Source organism: Neodiprion fabricii, chromosome 6, assembly GCF_021155785.1.
Source record: "Neodiprion fabricii isolate iyNeoFabr1 chromosome 6, iyNeoFabr1.1, whole genome shotgun sequence".
Classification (NCBI taxonomy): Eukaryota; Metazoa; Arthropoda; class Insecta; order Hymenoptera; family Diprionidae; genus Neodiprion; species Neodiprion fabricii.
Genome location: NC_060244.1, coordinates 16,288,627 through 16,314,764, shown reverse-complemented (window position 1 = coordinate 16,314,764; position 26,138 = coordinate 16,288,627). Strand labels below are relative to the sequence as shown.

The window sequence follows — 26,138 nt, the reverse complement described above, 5'->3', positions numbered from 1 at the left end:
TTAATGACTAAACGTACTTACGAGATTTCCGATTTCGCTTGAATTGTGGAGATAATGGTTGCGTTTTTCACTTAATTAAGTTGTAAAAATTATTTTTCATCACGGCAATAACTTTTCTTGGGTGTCAGTGTATTTTGGTCTGTTAAAAAAAGAATGCGAAAACGCTTATTGGATATTACTTATGTTTGAAACCCTCATGGTCTCGAACATTCATGTGTATACTTCCACTTCTTTGAATTTTGTCAGTCTCGACACATCTGGCTAGACCGTTATAAACGCCGCCTCTCGTCTCATCCGCACAATGTGAAAAGACGTTATACGAATTGGTCGCTTTCCTCTTCTTATGGAGATGAAAAGGATGAAGTTGGTACGTGAACTGTGGCGGGTTTTGATACGTTGTAAATTGAATTCTGCAACGTCGACACCAGCGGCAGCCGGCAGCAGCACCCTTCTGCGTTCGATTTGAAACTCGATTTGTTTCAAGTCGCGAGATTCAGAAGGTTGCCTTATTCATTATTTTCTTGGATGGGGAGGCGGGTGCCTCTCACCAGTTACCCGGGGATTGGGGAAAACTTCTCGGCAACGCAATTACGTCCCCAAGTCTCCGCCTCCGCCTCCATCTCCTGGGGATCCTCATCCTCCGCCAGGAGGCCCCAGACGCCCTCGGCGCCCTCGTCCTTTAGCGTTATACGCGGCGTTTCGCGAGTCCTTCTTCGTCGCTCTACAACGGTCGTGGGGATAGGTTGCCTCATTTTCGCGTACATTATAATTAGTGGCTTAATGACTGCCACTCAGGGGGCGACGAGTAATTAAAACAACAACCCCTCGACCCTCCTACCCAGAAGCCCTCCACGCTCTTACCGCTATATACCTACCTACCCGCTCAGTCGAGAGGGGGAGAATCTTGCCGAGAATTTTAGTGCCTGCGATATTTCAATTAGCACGTACCAACCATTTTCATTTAGGCAGGGTGCTCTGCGCTATTTTTACTTCCATCATTTATTTCATTTTCCTCAGACGTACGCATTCTAACCAGACTTGAATATAGGTATAGGGGTGGAAAAGAACTCCCTTCTTCCTCAATCCTTCTCACTTTCTTATTTCTTTTTCATCGTTAGCCCTTTCGCGTTTTGCACTACGTTAATTCTCTTTCCGTGCACTGGTACTAATAAAAGCACCCCTTGACTCCAGGCCTTGGTGCTAGGTTTTCATTAATCCAGCGCAAAAAATTAAGCAGTAGATTTTGTGGAAGGGAAGAAAAGGGACGCTGGACCTACCTCGGCGATGTTTTGTTAATAAATTTTAAAATCCTGAAGATTATTCTTATTCGCGTGCCAAGTGTCCGTCTTTCTCCGGTTCGAAAGGTTTTAGTTATGTAATTGTTTTGCCACATAGGTTCCAACTACGTATACCGATTATCAAACCTTTCACCCGAACACTGACAATTGAAAGTATATACGCAAAATGTCGAATCCTAATTATTTGTATCGAAAAAAAGTTTATCAAAGAAAAAATCCTCAGTCAGTCAGGCGTTTGCAAAAATAATGCTGATCATACCGTTCAAATTGCCGCCTTCACTGAGACTTTACCGGTGAAATGAAATCGTGCCCCCTTCTGATTTGAAAAAATACATAATTCATTTTGTTATTTCAGACGGAAATAGCGAAGAGGTTAAACGCCATAATCGCGCAGATCCTACCATTTCTCTCGCAAGAACATCAACAGCAAGTAGCCACCGCCGTTGAGAGGGCGAAACAAGTTACTATGACGGAGTTGAACGCCATCATCGGGGTGAGTACTTAGTACATGTTGTTGTCTTTGTTTTATAGAAAAAAATCTCGGATAATTCGATTTTACTTGAGGTTTTTTTATACCTTGAACAGATGCCATTCTCGGATTCGGGAGTGACAAAATAAATTTTCCTTTAGCATTCAATAATTCACAACTAATCAAGTGGTGCGCGAATAGAAATCGATTGAAATTTACAACTTGCTTGCTCTGTCGGTAATATAGTAAAAAATTGAAGCAACTGTACAACTTATGATTAATATATCATAGCCCGATGCTACAGAATCGAAATTGTTGTACGGTGAAAAGAAATTCTATCTTACTACTTTATTCAACACGGTAGTCCAAAGACCTGGAATAATGAAATGGAATTCTGTGGCCAGACTTTACCGGCCGCGGTACAGTTTTTTTTTTTTTTGTGGATAACACAGAAACTGCGATACGAAATGAATTCATTTGATAATGTATTAATAATAGTTATGGACTTGTACGGCAAATTGAACGAAGTAATGAAGAATCTTTTTCTTGGGCACGATAGTGAAGTGTGAGCCCTGTGACTTATTTTGCCCGTTATTATCATAGTTTACGCATCACTGGTCATAACAACATAAAAATGATGTCAAGAATTGCATTCCTGTAATTAGTGGTAATTGGCGATTGTCAACGACAGAGAATAGCCATGATCGTTGGTTGGCAAACGCCTGACAGATGTCTCTACCCGTGAATGATTGTGGGTGCTCTCCGCATGCATGATCATGGCTTCTCCTAGCTGTCCACAATCGCCAATTACCGCTAATTACGGGAATATGTTTCCTGGCCTTACTGTTCCGTGAAATAAAAATGTTTTCAGATATACTGTGTCTAGCATCGCGTGTACACTAAAATGGCGCTAACTGTATTCTTATCCTAGTCGCACCAGCGATTGTATAGGCTTTGATAGTAGTTCAAATAATTGATGCGACCGCACCTCGGCGATGCACAAGAAAAGGTTATTGTTTACTCGATTTCGGTTGATTGTACACCCGAAAACAAGTTTTAAAGTATTACTTCCTACATTGCAAACCAGTTTAATAAACGAACATCTTTTTAAATGTTTTATTGTACCATTTCGATTGCTGACAAGTCTCATCGATAAGAACAATCCGAAAACAAAAGGTCTTTGGTGAAAATGATTTTTTAGTTAAACATTGTATATCTTCACTGTGTTATAAGTCCCGTACTGTATCTTCAAAGTCAAAAGAAAAAACTTGATGTCAATTGTTATCTACATGCATGCCATGGTAATATTGTATTCAGTTACGTTAAAACTCCAAATATATGGCGCTGGCATTCCTATATGTACACTGAACACGCGCCCACTAGTATCGTGCAATTGTTTTACGCTATTGGCCTTTAACGATGGACTTGTAAAGACACACAACCCCAGGAGTTTCCCCCGTAGTTGAAAAAATTTAAAAGCAACATCGTCAGGTTAATGTCATATTTTAGGGAATTCATAAACTTGTTCAAAACAGGCAAAGCATGATTAAGTTTTGAATAATTTTTCAAAATTAAAGTATCACGCTTCCAGTTTCCTAAGATTACTTGCTTACCGCTAGAACTGGGATACAATTATGATTCGTATTTTTTCAATATCGAAAGTATAAATGCGAGGGAACCACTGCACACTCGTATTAACACACCGACATAGTCACAGAAACACAAACGCATACTTGTCAAGAACGTCTCGAGACAGGATCGTCGTACGTAACCAGAATGCGAAAGCAGCCGTAGAAGAGGAGAGATAGGCGTCCCCCAATCCGCGAATCCTGAATCCTCCCCAATATTGCTCAAGCACTCAATTTCCTCCCTATTAAGCTCCCCAGCCTTGGGTCTTATCCCCGTCTTCGTCGAGGGGAATACGCAGTGGTTGGGGGAGGAAATGGTGGATGGGCAGATCCTATATAGAATACTACTATACCTACGTCGTACTCCCGAGTTATACTGCGCGAGAGCAACTAATCAGCATTCCTGGGATGCGGGATGGGGAACTTTGGATCCTCGCCGCTGTTACGTGCGGTAAATCTTTAGCAGGATTCTACCCCGCGAGTCGTCTCTCATACCCCAAACTGGAGAGGGTTGGACTGAATTGCAGGGGTTGCCGCAGGACCCAATGGAGCGGAGTGGTCGTGACCCTTGGTGACGTTTTCAACCAACCACGCGATTTTTCAAAACATCAAAATGTGCGACGAATTTCATACTCTAGCCAGTGAACTTGTGGCTCTCAACACTTTGCATTTATGTTATAAGTTACGTATGTTCCGTATTTATGCAAAGACGTGGTGTGACTTGAGTTATACATGCGCCTTGAAGGTCGGAAAAAAAAAATTTCCATCCACTGCTTTGTTCGACGAAAATGTTGAATTTTCGGAAAGCTGCAAAATACTTCCAGTTCCTTCAGTCACCTATTTTCCTTCATCACGCAACTTTTATTCGAGCTCCCGCTATTATACCCGAGGTCGCCTCTGCTGTTCTCCAAGTCCGTGAGGAGAAGTTCTCCCGGTTGGCGTGGGATTATTATATCGTTAACCCATTTAATTATCTTGGCAAACTGCTTCACGGACTACCCACCCTCTCAACCGATCGGGCCACCTCTCGCGTCTCCGTCTCTTCTTTAGCTTACCTCTCGGTACCTCGACTGCCCACTTCCCGCAGAGCATTGTTAAAACATAGTTACACGCTTTACGGTTCACTTAATGGACCTCACAATCGTATCACGCCACGCGAGAGGAGAATTCGCTTCTATATAACATCGTAACGGGCACAATAATACGTTACTTATTGTTAGATTAGCCGTTAGAGCGCATCTAGTCTCATTGTAACACGGCATCCGTACGCTGGACTTATTTACATACAGCCTCTGCATCGCGCACGACACCGTTTGTAAAGTATGGGCTTCCAATTCCTACCACTTTCAGAATAGTTCCTCAAAGTTTCCAATAGGTTTTGTGCAGAGTGAAAAAATAGTCTAGCAATACGGGGCGCCAACTTCACACGATGTTTTATTTCCGAAATGTCAAATATCTCTCTGCGAGATTGGAGTAGGTTTCGAAAAGTTCTTTATTAAGTTTTCGACAGTTTGAACGTAAAGAATTTTGTAGCTACTTTTTCAACTAGTCTGTTCTATATTTTCATTGAATCATCGATTTCTTGAAATCTAACCTGTCCAAATCGATTAAACAATTTATGCAGTGGAATTCGAACCGCAAAAACATACAGATTTAGTACAAGGGCACAAACGCACATATTTAAAAAGTGTGAGTAACGAAAAATGACTCCCAGTGCAAATAGAAGAATTTTTAGTTGCTGGAGCGATGACGATTGCTCGTAGTCGGAAGGACAAATCTTTGAGACGTTCGAAATTTCTGTTCCAGCAACAGAGGCCAGACCTCCCAAGACTGTTGCAACAGATGCACGCTCAGCAGTTACCTCCTGGTGCTACGATGGGACCTCACCCGGGGTTACCCAGTCTTCCTGGACTCGGCCCAACAGCCGGTCTTCCCGTGCCGACCTCCGCGTCGGCGGCACTTCTTGGCCTTGGTCTACCTCCTGGGGCTGGTTCGGCGCCCGGTGGAAGCGCTCCTCATCCACTCTCAATGCTTGCTAAGCCAGAGCATCACCGAGGACAACCCGACGACCTAAAACCCAACGGAGGTACGTCGTAGGCAATTTATTTAATCTCTCGCGGATGGTAAAATACGCAATTTGCCTTGTCTCTATGGTATTACACTTTACGACATGCTACAAGGTTAATAGTGTACATTTAAAAATCACCTATCAGGCGGGAAAGTTTACGGGGTTGAAGTTAGTAACGTTAACGCAATGAAATACTCTAACAAATATCACTATTTCATCATTATTAAATGAATTTGATGGACTTGAGTTTTAAAACGATACGTATCTTTTTCTTTACTATTCTTGATGAAATTTAGACAATCCTAAACTTCGAGATAACTATTTTTCACAAAAATGCATCGTTACATCAGCGTTGCCAACTTCAACCCCATGAAATGTTGAGTCTTTTCTTATTCCAATCAGTACTTACTTCTGGGCATGGTCAGCATATTCCATTAATTGACTGTGTGTGATCATGTAGAGTCTTGCAGTTATCGCGTCTGGACTGTATTTATTACCCCAGTTTTCGGGTGTTGTAATTTCCAAAAGGTTATTCGTAGACTTCTGCATCATCCTCGTTCTTCCATCCAATAGCTAGTTCAGTAAGAGAATCTCCATTCATGCTTTTCACAATTTCGTATACGTTTGTCTACAAAATTTTGTGAAACAAAGAAGGATACCGCTATCCAGAAGTGGAACTCTACGTCTTATCTACAAAATCATCCTTTGGGTCATCGTTTGTGACTTCTCGCTTTGCTTATCACTAAAATGTCGAAACGTACACGTACTGTCTATACACATGGGTGAAATCAACCTGAAACTTTTGAACGAATACGAAGAAAAGATTAGATCATTTTAGACTTGTAGTGACTGCTGCCGATCGTATATGCCATCCTGATCTGACCCGGACCGTTATTCTTCACACTACGGTGTTGAGTAACGCTGACAAAGTTTTAAGGGTGCCGAAGAGGCACGGCGAAGAGCTCTCGAAATCTCCTCAACACAAGGGTGCTTCTGACTCTGTCTATCCGTCTCTCTTCTTCGTACTCCCTCTACGCCTTCCACCCACTCTCGACTCTCACTTCACCTCGCCTCTCTCTTTCTCACCCTCATGTTCGCACCCTAAGCACGATTCACCGCTGCTTTAGGGAGGGCATCCGCGCGTACCGAAGGCCAGATTCTCTCTCTCTCTTCCTCTTTTTCTCTCCTCCCTCATCACTTCTCTGTTTTTCCATATTCCGCGGCATTATCAGCAACTTTATAATTAAATACCTTGAACAAGCGCGTCCGCAGGAACTCTCTTTTGCGGTATAGATGCTTCGTTCAACTCCGCAGCTCTCAGGCTTATCAGACACTGGATAAACGGTTTTCTGCCCCATCGCGAAAGCCATTTTCTTCTTTTGTTGTACGGAGTTGCTGCGAAAGCAGGTATATACAGGCATTCTTTCAGAGATAGATCAGCCTACTCTTCGATACGGTGCTCCTAGACTGCAAAATCGTACAACGGCAGAAAATATACCGTCGCTTTATAAATGAAACGATCCAGTCTTAGCTCTCGCAGGGATCAATTTTTGTGAAATTGAATTACGTCATACACATAACGAGTTGCCAAAACCGATTACTCAGATTTACTCCGGAACGCCGAGTAGTAGTCACGAATCTACCACCAGATTCTTTCTTGCGTTTATCTCCCATTCGAGACAATCGCGTGTCAGGGTACAGAGTACTCCACGTAGAATAAAAATTCTTAATATGCTGTCAAGTATTTCCAAACTATCGCGAATTGTTCCACAAACACGTTTAACCGTAGGATATTTCTTGTTTGTTTCAGGCCTGAATCCAGCCGAGGAAAGGCATGTAAGTATACCCTACAGATCATGTTACCAGATTAGATTACTATAGTCTCGAAAACAACGTGGTAAAATTGTGTGAGTAAAAGAGCACTCGGCACGTGCGATTGGGGCGGATAATGTGCGTGCTTATTTTAACACAATATAACTGCTGGAAAAAGACAAGAACAACAACAACCCGCTCGTGCGTGTGGCAGCTATGGCAGCTATGGCATGGCAGCTCTGACTTGTTCAATGATTATTTTGAGACAATTCGATAAATTCCTTTCCTACCCTGCCTGAAATACCATTTTAATAAATTATCCCGTGATTGAATGCGAGTGTTAGCCCTGCTCGCCACCGGCACTCAGCCCATCCGGTATGTAGCAATTAGTGATTTCATCCTTCAACGTTCGGGAAATTTGAGTGGATACCTGGCCTTCTCAGTTTGGGAAGGTGTTTTTGAATTTCTTCGCGTAGATTGAAAAAATTTAGTCACTTACCACGGAAAAAAATTAATCGTGTAAGACACTACGGTAAAAATATGGTACCTTAAGGATTGAATTTGAAAGAATGTTGTTGACCTTTTCTTTGTAGCGAACAGGATAGATTGGTATTATTGGGTGCGAAGGTCAGTGTAGACAAACTTTTATTTATAAAAACCAAAACGTTTCGGCAAGGGCATGGCCAGCCATCCTCAGTTGTGTCCTTATCTTCTATCGCACGTCCCAATAATACCAATCTATCCTGTTCGCTTAAGGATTGAGTGGAACAATGATAAAACCAAATGTATGTATGTCAGCAAATCCGCTAAAATTTCTGTTTGAATTTTAATTCATGTTGAATTTGTTTCGATTTTCTCAACAACTTTTACAAAACTTTTAGCGAATACGTTACTATTAGTATAGTGGTCGGTCTCGCCATTTTTCCATTCTGTCATAAAACTGCTATACTTCTGCGGTAGATTTTACTACGATAAATTTTTCACTACGCAGTGGAAAATTAACATTGTACGGTTTTCGACAATTTGGATCGTTCGGAGTCTCGAAAATTTCATTTGGACTGGTTACGATTTAGTGTAGTGATCAATTCGATCGGCATCATTCGGAATTGGCACGTGTGCAATGGGATATTTTCTGTGAATTGTACAGAATTTGTATTGACACGTTTTGTTATCGTTTAGTTTGATAATTTTGTGACATAAAGCGTAAAAGCAAGTAAAACTTTCATTTTTTTTTCTTCATATTATACACATATTTTTTAAATGTTAAAGTATATTCCACAGGATTGATTAATTTAAGTATACGAAGTATAAATATCAACTTTATATTATAAATGCGTAAATTGCTCGTAAAGCATAGCGATTTGCAGCTGCAACATTTGCAGAAATAATATCTTTAGCCGTAGCAGGGCCAAAAGAATCAGATTTACAATTAGAGACTCTGGGTGGGTGTGAAGCGGTAGAGACGACAAACGTAAAAGGGGCTAATGTGAAATACCCTTTTGCAATTCCTCGTTGCGCTGCGCGGCGCGTTAAATCCGTTTATTAAAAGCCTTTTAAACCGACGCTAACGCGGTTAACGACCACACGGGGCTCGGCTCGACGCCTCGTGTCTGTACGGAATTTATACGGACGCAAAACGTCCTGCGAGCGTATGCGTAGCTGTGCATATACGCCGGCTTCGTGTCTATAATGCCCCGGTGAATTCCGCGCTACGTACAAAGAACGACCACGACGACGACGACGCGACGACAACGGCGCTTCAATATCTCTCTGGTAGATGAAGCGGCGTCGGAGAACGGCGAATGAACAACGACTGCGTAATGACGTCGAAACAAAGTAAATCGGTGAAAAGAATATCCGTGTTCTTGCAGTGACACTCTTGGGAAATGAAACACCAAAATGCGCATGCGCCAAATCATGGGCTTCACCATTGGTAGATTCAACTCGTCGTAGCGTCGAGTTTCTCGTCTGCTTCTCAGGTTGACCAACTCAGTTGCGGCCAGACGATAGTCACCAAAATTTTCCGGCGTCCCGCCGTTATGTCGCGTTGCGAATTTGAGGTAGTCGAGATGTGACGTGTCTGCACTCGAGTCAACATAACCTCGAAATGCTTACACGTATCGACAGTTCACACCGGGTTCTAACCAGACAGAGTTGGCCAGCCTGTCGAAACAGCGAATAGGCGACAGACTAGGCGCATGCGCATTTCGGTCTTCGGTTCTCTTAACCTGTCACGGTATATATCCCTCATGCCGCTACGTGAATCCTTCGATCAAATTAAATACACACGTCGCGTATAGCACGGATTTTTTTCACGCTCCACTCTGACGCTCACTCGAATTCAACCTCAGCGAGTTCGCGTTGTGTTATACTACAGGGAATTGAAATTAACGTTCTATAGCTACGGTATATCTTCATCTAATTTATAATCATACCTGAAACTCGTTTAAAAAAATTTCAAAGATACTGCCAAGTCTTGAATATCGTTCTCGTTGAAAGTAATCGTGAATAAGAGCTTGCGTTCTTCACACTCGTTATTCAAAGACGTACAATTTTTTGAACATTCTTCGATTTTTCAAATCCTACTTACTAATGAAATATTATCTTATCGCCGATTGGGTATCCTTCGGCAAATTGTATTACTACAAATCCGAGTTGTGAATGTAGTTTCGAACAGCAATTTACACGATGCATCTGAACCACGCTCACTGTATACAATATTACTGTACCAATAATAGTTTTTGATGTAAAAATATAGTGTTTATTAATTTATACAATAATAGATCAAATGAAAAATGCAATGGTAATAATGTTCTCAGTAAATCAAATCTATTCATTTTGACGATCCAAACCAGAGTGTCTCTTTCTTTATTTTCGTCTCCTCACGAGAGAACTTTCTGGAAATTTTGTTTATGTCACAATCTTCGAATACAAAAGCCCTTTAGTACGGTCTAAGGACAAAGTTTTACAGTTCAATTATGTCACATTAATTGGGAAACTACATTTATTGCATCAGCCTAGACATGTAATGAAATTTCCATCAAAAGAGAGTCGAGAAAGGATGGAGGGATACAGCGGCACCGCTAACGTAAAGTTTGAATTATTAAACGGCGTAAAAATATGTATATGTGTGTTTTAACGTACACGGTATGCGCGTGGGTATATTATTATGCGTATTTGAACACGGGAGTTGCAAAAAAATTCTAACCCACAGCAAAAACTTTTCAGTTAATTCTGTACACGCAATACCGACGTATGATATGTAGGGGGCGTATGTATAATTCTGTGCAATATAGTTTCGCTACGGAGAATCTGAATTTAAACCATTTTCATCTGCCTGTCTGTGTTCGGTACACGGCGCAGTATTTCAAAAAGTCAATGTATCTACCACAGGTGTAATTCAAACGTGTTTTGTACTCTTAATTAAATCAGCTTCTACACCGGTGATTATGCAGGTCTTTTGACGACAGAATTTTTTCATACGAAACGCTATTTTTTTAGTGCACAGAGTTGGCAAAAAAGAATAATACACGAAATTACTGAACAAAATATTGACAACCTGCAGTTGTAGGGTGAAAAATTGACAGTTTTTACCTGTTTACTGTTTAAGATATACTCTACAGCTCGTCGATTGCAAGAGAAAATCTAAGATGTCGTGGGTAGAGACAGCTCAAGCTGACACGAAACGTTCCATACACATACAGGCCAAGCTACTTAACAGGCGAGCATCGTTTCGCGAGCAGGAAAATCCATGTTCAGAGAATGAAAGAAAGAAAGAAAGAAATAAGAAAGAAAAAAAAACCAAAGAGATGGAGGGTTAGAATTTTCTATCCCATTTCGCGGTTAGCAGTAGGAGAAAAAGGATCCGTGTACGTCTGTGTGTGTGTGTGTGTGTGTGTTTGTGTCGGAGGAGACTGGAGAATGAAACGCCTCAAAAGAAAAGTGCCTTGGGACGAGGCGCAGACTGCTCGACAAAAGCTCAGCTCCTGGGGGATCCGTTTGTGGAAATAAAACATGAATGAACCCGTCTCCACCCCATATATCTATCTATACATATAGCCAACCCCGTTCGTAACCGTAGACGGTTTGTAAATTTTTCCATCTTTGGTAGTGTGGCGTTTGAATCTGAGATGAGACATTTAGCTTTTTTCTTGTGAAATTGAGCGCAACGGATGCGTTAAATTCTGATGATGTGATTTTTTACCCAGTTTTTGGCACGCGCAATAATTTAAGGAGGCTTTCAAAGAACTCTGAAGATCATGAAAATTAAGGTAAATTTTTTTTTCTTGCTGCGCAATTACTTTCGCGAAAAATATTTGAAATATTCGTCGTCCGAAGCATCTAAATTTTGTTCCTTTTTAAAATTTTTTTATTTTCTAGAGAAAGGTAATTTTATTTAAACCGGACAATGTCGGTACTGACAATGAAAAAGAAATTTTCTCCTATTTACTACGGATATTCTTTATTCGTAGGTCCGCTGGGATCGCCGGTACGTTAAGTATCTCATTTTAAACCCGAATGAAACGTGGTAATCACCAGCGTTATAACAAGATCGTAAAGTAAAGAGCTTCCATTTCAAGGGAGACAATTTTAAAGACAAATGAAGTATATGAACACGAGAATCAGAAAGGAAACAACGTCAAAAGAGTTGGAAATAATAATTGAAACAAAAAAGTTGGAACTGTACAAGTTGCAGCGAAAACAAACGATGACAAAATCGTTATTTGTAGCCATCGGTATTATATTGAAATTGAATTTTTACCTGAAAATACGAACGCGCGATGGGTGGAGACTGTGTGCTGAAAAATAACTAACTGTAGTAGAAATAGTGATGCGTGTTTTTGTACAGAATTAAAAAAAATCCCCGTTTTTTTTATAGGTTTCGTGCTTTTTACCGTTTCTCTCGTTTCGTTTTTTACATTGTTTCTCAGACGCGGGAGTACATAGATGGTAATTGAACGTCGAGTTTCCGGTTGGTTAGGGACGAATCAACGAAGATATATGTATTCAGTATGTGGTAGATACCTAAGTAAATTGATAAAACGAATACTCAGATAGTGAAAGAATAAAGAAGTTCTTTATATATTTCTTTATATCTATAATGGACTGAAATTCAAATGGAAGTTAATTTTATGTATAATTCTGTATTGTTCATGTGTATCTTTTCTTTCACCCCTTTCGTGTAACATGGAATATAGTCTCACGAATTCAATTGCAAAGCCAAATAATATCGTCATATACACTCGCTAATAACGGCGGGAAAATCTTTCTTTATATTTGTCGAGACGTAAGAAATTTTGCAACCTTCTCTCGCGACGTGTGCCCGAGCATTAATTACTCCGCCGCATTTACCTGCGACCCTTTTATTTCACCAAGTAGAAATAATTGGAGAGCGAAAGAAAAGAAATATGGTATGGAGGAGGAAAAAAGAAATGTACAGGATTTCGTTTTACGGCAATGACTCGAAGAATCGCTAGCTCGTATATATATTTGGTTCTGTTTATTTATTTATATTAATTTCAAAGAAGCACTGGCTGATTTCCAAAAATAATGTTTAATTCAATTTAATTGACTATTTTCAATATCATTCAAAAGTTTCTTTTTTCACTTCCATCCAATTGTTGAAAACGGGTACGAATAACAGAGAGAAAACAGCGAAATCTAATCAATACACTCATTTTTTATTATCGATTAAAATGTGCTGATTAAAAATTTTATTACAAATGTAATGTATACTTCTTCGATCAGAAAAAATGGTTAATTGAGCAAATACGCCAATCAAATATATACAAAAATGTGTTGTCAATGCAAAATCGTGTAGTTGCACCTCATTATACAAATTGGATAGTTCTGACCACGTCTGTTGTTCAAATAACGTTTTTTTAATAAAAAAAAAAAAAAAATGACCCACACACAAAACTCTATAAAAAAAACGACTACTTATTTTCAAAATTCAAGTCGAAAATATTGTTCCAAATAACGGAAAAAAAATACTGTCCAAGTCTTGGCTCTTATTGTTAGTATTAATATTTAGAAATCATCGCGATTTTCTATTTTCCGTTTGAATAACATGTGAAATTTTTTTTCAAACTGTAATTTTATAACTTGTCAACGCATTAGTGTACTCATAATACCAGAGCGTATGCTTGCAGGGAATTGAACGCTTTACAAAAAAGGTCTGTTATCATTTTACGTTAAATCTACTTTTTCAAAAGTTATTTAACGTCAAAAGGTATTTAAGGACCTTCAGTAAGTTTTGAAAGAATAGATTTATCATCAAATGAAAACAGACCTTTTTTGTAGAGCATTCAACTCCCTACAAAAATACGTTGTGGTCTTATCAGTACACTAATGCATTGACGAGTTATAAAATTCCAAATTAAACAAAAAAACCCATGTTATTTAAATGAGAAATAGAAAATCGCGCTGATGCACCTCTAAATATTAATATTAAGAATTGAAACTTGGACGGCACCTTTTTTTCATCATTTGGAACAATTTTTTCCACTTGAATTTTTAATAAAAAAAGGATTGATTGTTTAGATACAGTCTAATACATATATATCGGTTTATCTGTCAAATAAAATCAGGATTAATTTAGAATATTTCTTTGACAGAGATCTTATATCACGAGAGCATCCAACACCCGGCGAACTCTAATGAACATTTATTGTACCAAGCAGCAACTCATGTATAGGTCTAATACTGCACTTTACAATGCGATAACGTACATTAGAGATTTCACGATGAAGTTACCGTTCATGCATAAGATTGTAGAAAATCACAAACATCACTGTCAAAAACACTTCGTCAAAATAAGGAAAAATATTTCAACATGCCATATGGACATTTATGCATGCTCAAATTTCCCCCCCTCTCCAGCGTAATACGACAAATATTTTCAACATTAGCAGCAATAAAGATTATACCCTTCTCATATACGCGTATAATATCTATGTATATAAGTGACAAAAGACTTGCGCGGCCAAAGACGTAATTTATTTTAATTATAGTCCTGCGTTATATTGTGAGCCAGATAGGCGGCTGCCGGGAGCAGGGCGAAAGGGTTGAAAAGGAGAGCGGAAGAGAGAGAGAGAGAGAGAGGGAGGGAGGTATAAGGTCGGTGTATATAACCATGTACAGCTACTACATGGAAGTGGCAGGGCTTCCCGCGTGGTCGGCAGACCTCCCTCCACTCTGCCCTGGACGGCAACCCTTATAGGAATGGACTAATTCACCCGTCACCCTTGGCATCTCGACACTCGCCTCCGCTACCAAGCATAGAAGGGTCTCGCTGAACTCTGGAGTCTCCCTTATTCCCGCAGCATCCGTGAGCCCCTCTCTCCCTCCATCCCTCGCTCTCTCGCTCTTCCACCCTGCCTTACCGACCGACACCTCTGATCTCGTTAGGGACGCATTAATTAATTTACAAGATGGCGGCGGTGGCGGCGGCAAGCGGGGCGACTAGGCACGTTTTAATTACTAATTGAAACGTTCCCTCCGGTTTCTCGCGGCCCCTTATCTTCCTCGACGATTCTAAACTGAGCCAACTCACGTCTGTCGTGTTCACCAGCTTTCAACCACCCTCACCTCGCTCCCCGTCTAGCCGTGGCACGACTGCTGTACGGCGCTCTCCTGCGCCAGAGCTGTTTCTCAAAACTTCACTCGGTTTATCATCCGTCTCTATTTAGTCAAGTAGTTTAGCTCCCGGCATGACATCGCATCGTTATATTATATGGTCTGGCGTGGCATTTGCGTGCGCGCTTTGCTAAATGCGGCCAATACAATAAATATCCCGATTACGAGATTGTACACGAAACCTATTACACGTTTCGCTGTAGTTTACTTCTTTTTATCCTCAATGTTTTTCATACCGTTTCTCTTGCGGTTTTTACAACTCATTTTTTCCATCTCGCCTCCGTACTGTTTGCAGCAATCGTGTCACACGCGTAGGCATGAGGATGTGTTATTACACAGGTCACGCGAAATTTAAACGTTGTAGGACGGAGGAATCGCGGTATTAAGCCTCAATCCTGCGGAACTTGGTCATGTTTTTTTCAGCAACGATTTGAAATTTCTGCACTTTTCACATCCTATCTCAAGTCAACAAACGGTTCTTAGTACTGAAATTCCGCAACCGCCTGTTTTGTTATACGGTTGAAACGTTGGAGATGGTTTTTTTTTATTTTTTTTTTCTGAAAGAATGCTCTCTCATACTTTTTGATTATTGTTTCAATGAATACGATTAGACCTGAAACGAGTATAATTGATTTTGAAATGAGAAATTCTTGCGGTGCTCGGAAGATGGCTAATTCCAATGATACTTTCCACGTTCATATTTGCGACATGTCGGCTGCGTGCAACCACGGTAAAAACAATAAGCTCGAACAAACACCGAATAAATGTCTGAAGCAAGAGACAATTTTAAATCCTTTCATTAGTCTCTTTTCACCGCAACGAAACGGAAGATGGTTTCAATTTTACTCGGCAAAATATAACAGGCATAGCTATCACGCAATTTCCGTGATCCAGGTACTTGGATGAATTTTGTAGATATCGCAAGCGCTGTCATAAGTTGTTACGTCCGTGCGGAGCATCGGGCACTTTTCCCATACACATATATATTTAAACTCAGAAGCTCCGTTCTTACCGAATTGCACTTTAAGCCTTACGCTCGCGTAACCGTCAATGCTAACCACGTCGCTGTCGTAATAATAAATAGACGGACACGGGCATGAAATGGGGTGGAATGGAAGGAGAGAGATAAGAAGAGGAAAAAGGAGATGAGAAATAAAAAGAGAAAGTAAGAGAGAAGGGAAGGTGATGTGAACACGGCGGTCGGTGGCACAGATACCCGCCGGTGATAGGAGACCCGGTAGGAGCCTATAAAATGCTGGAACCAAGTATCCTGACTTTTACGACGTCTGGTTTACGAGCGACTAAACTTTTAAATAATTTTCCGTTGGTAATTAGTTCGTAATTTAATGAGCCGGCCGTAAATGCTCGACGGTATATATACCGCCGCTCTATAATTATTGCTTCGTATTTTATAATCATTATTCTACACCGACTCGTGCTTCAGCCTGACTTTCTCGGAAAGTGATCAGCTTTACCGGGAGTTATCGAAACCGGAGGCCACCGACATATGCAAACCCATTTTCACTTGAAGCTGCAAACGCCACTTAAATTTTTGTCGATACTTCTGTGTACTTATTAAATTGTGGGAAATAATTTTCGTAACTGTTGAAATATTTTTTAGATCGTTAAACTACTTCTGTTTGATTCTATATTACAACTGGTTCAGCTCGATTACCAGACGAGATTTATAGACGGTAAATTTTGCAAGATTTCAAAAGTGTTTCGGAAATTGCATTTTCAATCACGCCAGATTTTATCGAGCACGATCGGGTATTTTATCGTATTTTCAGCGCCAAATAAATCTCGACTAAAAAGTATTCACGTCATTTTGAGTACGACTTACGGTTTAACCTACAGTACGAATTGAAAATCCAATCACGTATCCCCTTTGACGTACAAAATTAATACCTAATTTCGTTGATTTCAATTTGAAGCTTTACTTTTTTTTCACGATTCATCGCGAAAAGATCCGAGCACAAGCTAAACAGAAAAAGTTGAAATTTAATTCACCATTTTAAACCGAGAGATCTCTGAATATTGTGACAAAAAAATGCTTGGTGCGAGATGGATGAGAACTTAGATCGGTGTTGAAGAACGACGGGGTGTTAGCAGGTTTGAAAATATGAGCTTTCATTGTGTGCAAAAAGATGGCCAGATTACATCTTGAATAATATGTTAAGCGATTGCCTCAATCGCGTGCAGGTGTTGGAATTTTAAAAGACACAAAACTATGAATTACAGTACAACCGAAGTAGGAATAGTCGCACTGAGCATCGCCCCCTGATATGAAGTACCTAATCTCGTTTGGGAGAGCGAGGGGAAAATCTTCCGGACTCAAAACACGGTTGCAGACTCGAAAAACTCAACAATGAATTAAACCAACGCTTCGCTCCTTCGCCCCGGGGAAAATAACAACTCTTACGACTATAATAATGACATCTGTGAATAATGCATCAATAAGTGTAAAAAAAAAAAAAAAAAAAAAAAAAAAAAAAAAAAAAAAAAAAAAAAAAAAAAAAATATTACCTAAGCTATAGGATGTTGTTGACTTTATTTTTATTTCTCGTAAGTTTATTCTAGTTTAAAAGACAAAGAAAAATAGATTTTTGTAATTTATCTTTTGATTCTGGTATCGTTATATCACGATAATTTCTGTAACTAATAAGTATACTTAAATTTTAACAATTCGCGTGAACAATTGTATACATAAAATATTATTACTAAAATATCTAATGAATAAATATACCAATCGATACCTTCGAAATAGGTACATACAGCTCACTGCAAACAAGTTTTAATCGTATTCACAAGAAATTTGAATTTCCAATAAAACAGCAAAAAATAAATTGCACAAAGTACGATCGCTTTATTTTTTTATCTGCTCCATTACTCCCTGCGTAATTTATTTCTTAACTTCACTTAGCTTAGATTTGTTTTCTCTTCAATACGTTTTTCACTGTATTTTATTTAATTCGCACCTCTTCTGGCCTCGAGTAAACCAGGCGAAGGTAGTTGGAGCCGCAGTCTCGTTGTACCTTTTTCACTTGTCTGCATCTCCGCGCGTTTTTTCACGCTGATATTCAGTTAAGCCCTTCATATTTTGGTCGCACTGTAATCAGGATGAAGTCGGATGCAAGAAACAATCGTGACACGTAGCGACGCAGTTTGGCTACCGGGCTGATAGAGGTAAAGATGAAAAGAAATTTAGAGAAAAGCGCAAGACTCGGGTGTATAACGCAACGTAAGTGATTGTTCCTAACTAAATGCGTTTATTCGTATAACAAGATAAGCAGAAACGATCTGCCGATTACCAAAAATCTAGCATCGTCTGTTGGTAACGTGATTCCCGAAAATTAAGATGGCAATCAAATACCGCGGCATCGTAAAATTGTATTTTTTATATGGGATCTGACCGCACGACTTGGGACTTTAAACGGCAGTAAAGAATTTTATATTGTTTTTTTCTTCTCTTATTTCCTACATCGTATTTATTTCTGTATCAAGAAATAGGTTTATTATATTGAAAATATATGCGAGATACAGGTTTTCGATTATTATTACCGGTTGCAGTATTATTTATCGTATCGTCGTAATCTATAAATTTCGATTTTCAAAATAATCTATAAGCTTTCGTCCCGTTCTTACACAGTCAAAGAGAAAAAATCTAGAGCTGCGTTGTACGGATCGTACGAAGAAATAACAGCGAAAAATTCTTTGGATTTATGCCTTCGGAATTACACTAAAAATTTTCCCTTCACATTGCAATGAAATGAAGAGATCCAACATTACGGTCCATTAATCGACTTATTTCTTCACTAGTCTAAGAGATCTCGTTGTTCGCATACAGAAATAAACAAATTAGTCACTTGAACGAGTTTGCGTTTTCCATGTGTCTGTAGTAAGAAATTATTTCAACTACGTAATCTGAAATACTGACGTACTTGTAGAATAAGAAATAATATCCTGACTATGTATTTAGTACATGGGGCATTCTGAGCCGAATCACGGAGTCATCGGCCTCTGACCCCGTCGGGTTTTGATGTTCAATGAATTTTGATTTTTTTTCTGCGCAAACAAGGTTTCTTAAAAATACCAATTGTTATCTCAGTTTCGAACTATGGCGAAAATATTTTAGTTTTGAGCTCTGAATTCTGTAAAAAACTGTGGTCAATTTGAAAAATCTCGCTCATCGTATTATTCCTCAATCTTATGATTTTTGAGCTCATATTTTGAGTTAAAAAGAAAACCAAAATCCATAGGATATCACAATTCGACGGGGTCAGGCCGATGACCTCGAGATTTGATACAGAATTCCCCATATGAATACACGCAGCTCTGTGTGAATAAAAACAGATTTAAAAAACAGTTTAAAAAGCGGGGTAATTAACCGTAGCGTCGCGATCGCAATGATATATAATGATGAAGTAGGTTTTTTCCTCAGCCGAAAACAGAGGGGACCTACTTGTATACGGCCGGCGGACTCTGGATAATGGAAATGTAAAAACTTGAAACGGCACTGGCTGAAATTATCGCGAGAGTAAACGTAATGCCCCCGCGGATCGCGTCAGACGGCCGGAGGATGAAGAAAATAATTGTGAAATTGTAAAATTGCAAAATGCTAAAATGGTAAAATGGTAAAACGCGTCCCTGGCACTGGTTCGAGGTAGCTGCAAACAGTAGCGAGTTAATTTAAAAATGCAAATTTCCTTTCTGTCGTTTTCTCTCTCGCGGGGCTCTGAAAGCGCGCAAACCTATGTACATACATAGGGTATATAAAAGCCTGACTCTTTTCAGAGTGAAAGAGACGAAGAGAGAGACAGAGAATGCCAGGGTAGAGAATCCTGGGGCTCCGGTGAAAGAAATCAAACCAAGTAAAAAGAAAAAACGGGTCGCTCTCACGTCTCTGGTATCTTTATAGGCTTGTACGTACCTAGAATTGGGTAGCTCGTGGTTCACTATTTTTGCTACGATCCATGAATTAAAATTACCAAACCCGTCTCTGTATATCGGTCGAATCATAATCACCGCAAAAACTTGGTGATAAGATTTTAAGAATTTACTGCAATCCGAATCACTTTTTCCCTAAAAATCGCAGAGCTACAGTGAGTGCTTGAAGTTCTGTCCCAGTCTTTAAGCCTCGCTGAATATCACATTCTTGTTTCCACTTTCGGATATATGTAGGTAGGTACGGTAACATCCTCTAAATCTAATTGATGTAATAATTTGCGATGAACTTCTGGAGCCCCTAAAAGTTTTCAAAAAATTAGAGATGAGTGAAAAGTTTCAGAAATTTCAACCAAACGCAGATGATTCGGATAACTGTTGTACATTCAATATCAAGGGTGTTCAAACTCCCGCTTACTGTTCTCTGTCCTAGAAAAGCTTGGGTTAGATCAATTGGATCGACTTACAGTTGAAGGTTAGTTTCGAACTGTCAGTCTGCAGTGAAAGTACATAATGCGATTTTTTTGTCATGAAACTAGACTCTCAGAGAGTTGGAAAATATTATTTCCACCGCGAAAAATAGGTCGTAAATATGACGTATGTTTACTTGCGTTAAAATACGTTGTAAACATTGCATCTGTAATCAGAAAGCCTCCCCAAAACAAATCCATCGTGAATCAATTTTCATACAAATCTGCCGATTTTATGTACTTGTGATACGTCGTATCCGACTTTTCATTCGAAATTTGAAATTGTGAATACCTTGTTCCAAATTGTTAAGAAAACACGAACGAAAACACAGCATGTCTTAAAATTTGAACTTTGTATACTGTTCCACAAATATTAGCGGTAGTTTTTAAAACTCGATGAATTTTTTAAAAATCAAATGAGCACAACGTTTTTCCCACTTGTTTATGATTTTATTTTATAAGACTATTAAGAATTGCTAAAAATTGGATAATTATGACACAGTTACCATTAAATCATTAGCTACGAGTCTGTACAATAAAAATTAATTATTTTTCAATTTCTATTCCTAAGAAATGATCGGCATTTGGAACAGTTATTCAAAATTCTCTACGAGGCTAAGTTCAAAAGTTTATATATATTTAAGAGATTTTACCTACGTAAAAATTGACGAACAAACGAACCGAGGAACGAGAGAAATAACTTGAACACTTTTGCCGTCACCCGAAAAATGTAGAATCCCCCTGTAAACAAATCTAATCTCACAGCGTTTCGGACCCAGAAAGATGATTTGCTCGAAACAACTAAATTTCAGTTGTATATGAACATGTTGAGTAGTTTATTTACTATCCACAAATGTAGTCTTGAGTTAATAAAGTCTTTTACTGTTACGAATGTATCTTTCATTGGTCAAATTTGCTTTCATTTGTCTGGACTATAAAGTTTCTTTAAATTGAATTACGTACATCTACGTTTGCTGTCACGAAATTTTTAAAGTGGTACTAATTTTACGTAAATTATTTTTTCAAGTGAAAAGTTCTACGTTTTGCGATTCTATCTCCAATGTATGTGAACATGCGAGAAATCCACATGCGCAGGTCAAGTTCGTTTTAACAAGTTTCTTTCTACACGCGGTGGCTTTACATGAGGTTTGGAGAGGATCGATTTTACATGAATCTGTTCTACGAGAGACAACTTCTGCAAGTTCGATTCTATATGCGGTAGTTCAACATAAGTAAGTTAGATATGTTCCTACGGACTCGCTTCTCGTTTCTGCTCATGTAGAAATGCCGCGTGAAGAATCGAATTTAACGTGCTCATATAGAAACGAACTCACAAGAATTTCTCACTTGCAGGATAGAGTCCTGTAGAACCATCGCAATGTGGAATAAATTGAATGTAGAGCCACCGCAGATAGAATCCAACTTGTAGAACTTTTCAATCATAGAATTGGCTATTCTCAAAATTTTTATTAGTTTCCTCTGTATGTGCACCAAAAAAAAAAACAAAAAAATTTAAACACCTCCAGCAGCACGTAATTTTTCCATTTATTTTCACTGGAATTAGGGGATATTTTTTTGCATAATATAAAGACCTGCACCACGGATGAGAACCCCTGCGTGCAATCTTGTACCAGCTGGGGTTTGCGGGGTCTCGGGGGACGGGGCTTGGCTCGTAACCTTACCGTCGCGCTGGCGAAACGGGCGGCAAGGAGGCGCTGGTGCACAGCTATACGTAGAAGGTATACGCGGGGGTGGAAAGGGTCTCGGAAAAGGGATGAGACGGCTGGGGCGTACCGAAGGAGTCGCTCGCTCACTCACTTACCACCCTTGCAGAACCCGCCCCCAACCCTCCGTCTCTTCACCTTCGCCTCCTTCCGCCTCCCACCGCCAGGAGAGCCCGAGTACGGCACTCTCTGCACTTCGCGTCTCAACCCCGGAGATCCCTCCTCCTCCACCTCCTTGCGGAGGTCTCTTCTAGTCCACAGTGGTTGCCTCCGGTCTCCAGTAGCTTGTGCCCTGGCACAACCTTACCACTTACCTACACAGGATTTGTACCTATATTGATCGCGGTACAAGCAACATCGTGCACCACCTTGCACCTGTAGTAGGTGAAATGCCTACTTTCCTACGTAGGCTTCCTTACCCCTCACCCTTTGCTGCACCGCCGTTCTCTATCCACCTTACCCGTATACATTTACGTATTTTCTTCCTCCGCGTAAGACCAGAGAAGAGATCCCTGCAGTCGGCGAATAATCCAAGCTTGGGTATTTGCTACATCTAAACCGAACTAACGCGAATTAAACCTATGCTTGATCATCGCCCCGGTACTTTTGAGGTATTATCAGCCGCCAAGGTAACTTCAATCACTAGGGGGAAATTCGCAGGCGTAGACACTCGCGTCAAAGTCCCTATCTCTAGCACGACACAAACTACGTTGGCCGAGCATCAAAGTTACGCGGCAGGCACTTACGCTGAGTATGATGTACCGTTCACCTACCTTTATGGCCACAATGATCCATCATTCTCTTTTTAAGACCACCCGCCTGATTACATTGTAAGTACTATGGGATCCCTCGCGGTTTTAAAGGGACATACGGCGACGAAATATGAACGTACAGCAATGTAAAGCACATTAAAAATGTTCAATCATGACCGAAATCTTAATAGAAACCCTCTTCGCGTATACTATATGTACCGTTCAGTTTGAATATCATATCAAATACATGTGTGTATATATTCAGTTCAATTCACACAATCCTATTTTCTTCTTCTAAAGCAGAAAATGGTGACAGAATTCCAAGTTGCTGCGGATTCTTTGTCAAAATTTCAACCTCACATTCGAATCGCTTTCCAACTGGTATACACGAAATAAATTCGATGACAATTCATGCCCTTTCGTTTAGTATTTTGGGGTTTTCAATTTCTTGAAACATTCAAGCATACACATGTATGATAAAGTATGAACGGATTTATCGAATACTTTATTTGCAGTACATTTGGTCAAAGTTCTGCTTCGACAGGTCTGAATAAGCTATTACAACTAATTGCAAGCAGATTTGGTACCTTTTCCGTAGCCACACCACGATTCTCACAATGATTTATTACGTAAAGCGTCAGATGGATGCAGATAGCTTAGCAAATCTGAAAATTTTTAGCTCACACATCAGATAGAACGTAGCCGAGATGTGGGGACAAGGCTGCATCAACGACATGTCGCAGCATGTAGTGCATGTGTGTTTGAATGCGCCAAACATTAGGTACGATAAACATATTATTGTTTTTCGCTTAACCGGGTAAAAGTTTGGGAAGTAGTGCACGTTTGTGGTAATTTTGTCCTCTGGCGACAGGTGTCTTTCTCTCTTTGCTACTTCGCTTTTTTCGCGTACGTTCTTATATATCCTTTCTTTTTTTAAATCCACGAAGCGAGAAAACTCGTTGGTGAAACAATCGTTAGAGCTTGAGGGGTGAGTCGCGTTAGCGTCATCCGTTCTCGGTTGGCTAATTTTGGAGAAAACCGAGGATGAGAGAGAAAGACAAATAGATAGATAGATAGAGAGAGAGAGAGCGAGCGAGAGGGGGGGGGGGGGGAGAGGGGGAGAGAGAGAGAGAGAGAGAGAGAGGGGGGGGGGGAGAAATGGAGAAAGAAAATACGAATGAGAGTATTTTTCGACGTGCAATTTTCTCCCCTTCGCGTGGAAAGAGTGAAGCTGAGCAAAAGAGGGGGAGGGAGAAGGAGTAGGAACTGGTGGCGGGGCAAAAAAAGAAAATCGAATAAGAAAAAAATGGCACAGAGAGAAGCGGGGGAAAGAGCAGGTGTACATGCATACACGCACACACACGCGCACATATATATAGAAGGAGGGTGAAAAAAGAAAAAGGTAAAAAAGTAAGAAAAAGAGGGGGGGGAAAAAAAATTACGAGAGTTTTTTCAGGGTGTACTTCACGTCGGTTTTCCACCAGAACCGAGGGGTGCGAAGGCTTCCGAGGTAATGGAGCGCGCGAAGGAGGTGGCGAGGGCTGCCGTGACTCGGGTTGGCGAAGTCGGAGGAGGGTAGGGGTAATTGAGAAGAGGAGATTTACTCGAGGGATCTGCGGCCGCCCACCACGGCGGCACCCCGGGGAGGGAAGGAGGGCCCTTTCCATTCCCTGACTGGCTCACGCTAACTATATACGCCGATTCTCGGCCGACGGATAGATAGATAGACAGATAGCGAGACATATATATATACATACATACATACATCCATACATACATACATACATACATATATATATATGTATATATAGACGGATACCCGAGTCTCGTCGATATCGGCGGGGAACCACTGCACGGTGGTACTGAAATCGTCCGGAAGTGGAACGGGGGAAAGCCGGCGTGACGGGGACCGGAAGGGGGATTTGGGGGGGGGGGGAGGGGGGGGGGGGTGAAACGGGTGCCGGAATGGGAACCGTATCTCGAAGTGGCATGCAACGAGGGCGAAGACGACTCTCGGCGTTTCTAGTCTGCACAGCGGTAAAGATAAGGCTCATAGCTCGATAGATAAGTGAGGTCGAGTCGCGTTGCGCTGCGTTACGTTACGATATGTTACTTTACGTTACGTCGCCATCGCCATCGCCATCGCCATCGCGGTAGGTACAGCTCGGGTAGGATTAGGTTAACTTCCGTTTACGATCCATTCTCTCTCTTACCCCTTTTTCTCCCTTGCGGCCTGAAATTAGTCCTGCGATTTAGAGCAGCTTCTGCGAGCCGCCTCCTAAGCAGCGAACTAATTGAAAGTCAAATTCGTGTTCTGTGGGGGGGGGGGTTGAGGAAATACAGCAGTGGTAAAGTGGTGTTCCACTTTATGATCGTGTACCAATCCTTGATCGGGTAAAAAATCTAGTGTATAGTAAGTTATAATGAATGTGATTGAATTTGAGTCTGAAAGATATGAGTGCGTTTAGTAGCTTTATTGCGTTTAACCGAAATTTAGACGATATCAAGTTTACTAATTAATAGGTTTTTCTTAAAGTTACATCGTCGTGTGATTATTGATACCTTGTAAATATACTATGAATACTTATTTGTAGCGGTGTTTTCATGCTCAGAGTCAGACAGCGTGAAGCCAATAATTTAAATGCTAACGTAGGGGCAAATCAACATCGTTTAATCATTGTAGATTCTGAGCTATACAGCAGACGCTTGATGATGAGCAGATTCAGAAAATGCGTAAACCTATGAGGTGTTTTTGAAGCCAAATTGTAACAGCGTACGTCGACTTAATGTGTGTAAAACAGATTTATTGTTGGCCATAAAACAGCAAAGAAAGAAAAAGAAAATAGAGAATACCGATCGTACGGATCGGTCAACCGGTACACCTAATCCACTCGAAACTTATACGCATATAGCCGAATTTGGGTATACGCGAGAGGCGGTAACGGGAGATTCGCGAGGATGTTTTATCGGGCGGAAAACCGGTAGCCAAGACACACATGCGCACGCACATAGCGAGCGGAAAGACTGGGTTTGGTGCAGCGAGCCGTCGCTGTGGGAAATAAAAATTGATAGATCCCCGCCCTCGTGCCTTATATACATCCCTACGCCAGCTTCCGAAGCTCCTCCGGTTCCCTCCCACGTTCCTCCCGAGATAATTGAAACGAATGGGTGACTACTCAGAGACCTAAAAGAGAAAGCGGAGGTAACGTATGGATTTCTATACGCAGCCGGTCCCGCCTGATTCGCATACCTCTGAATATTACATACCGTCAGATCCGCTGCTTTGCCCCGCGTATATATAAAGAAAGAAACGACAGGCAGAGGAGGCGGGCCAT

The 26,138-nt window shown here is 40.6% G+C and overlaps 2 protein-coding genes across 7 annotated transcripts in view; one reads left to right on the top strand and one right to left on the bottom strand.

Moving 5' to 3' along the window:
* Positions 1-26,138, bottom strand: part of LOC124184990 (fasciculation and elongation protein zeta-2-like) — a 467,596-nt gene that overhangs the window by 415,431 nt on the left and 26,027 nt on the right. The gene's annotated exons all lie outside the window — the stretch shown is intronic.
* The window catches only part of LOC124184913 (protein groucho-like), a 134,896-nt gene that overhangs the window by 102,068 nt on the left and 6,690 nt on the right, over positions 1-26,138 (top strand). For 5 of the 6 annotated variants that reach the window (XM_046575126.1, XM_046575125.1, XM_046575123.1 and 2 more), the window contains 3 exons: positions 1,654-1,791; positions 5,202-5,481; positions 7,274-7,299. In XM_046575126.1, the coding sequence (XP_046431082.1) occupies positions 1,654-1,791; positions 5,202-5,481; positions 7,274-7,299 (444 nt within the window). The remainder of the gene's footprint in view (positions 1-1,653; positions 1,792-5,201; positions 5,482-7,273; positions 7,300-26,138) is intronic. The other variant, XM_046575124.1, reaches the window with a different exon arrangement.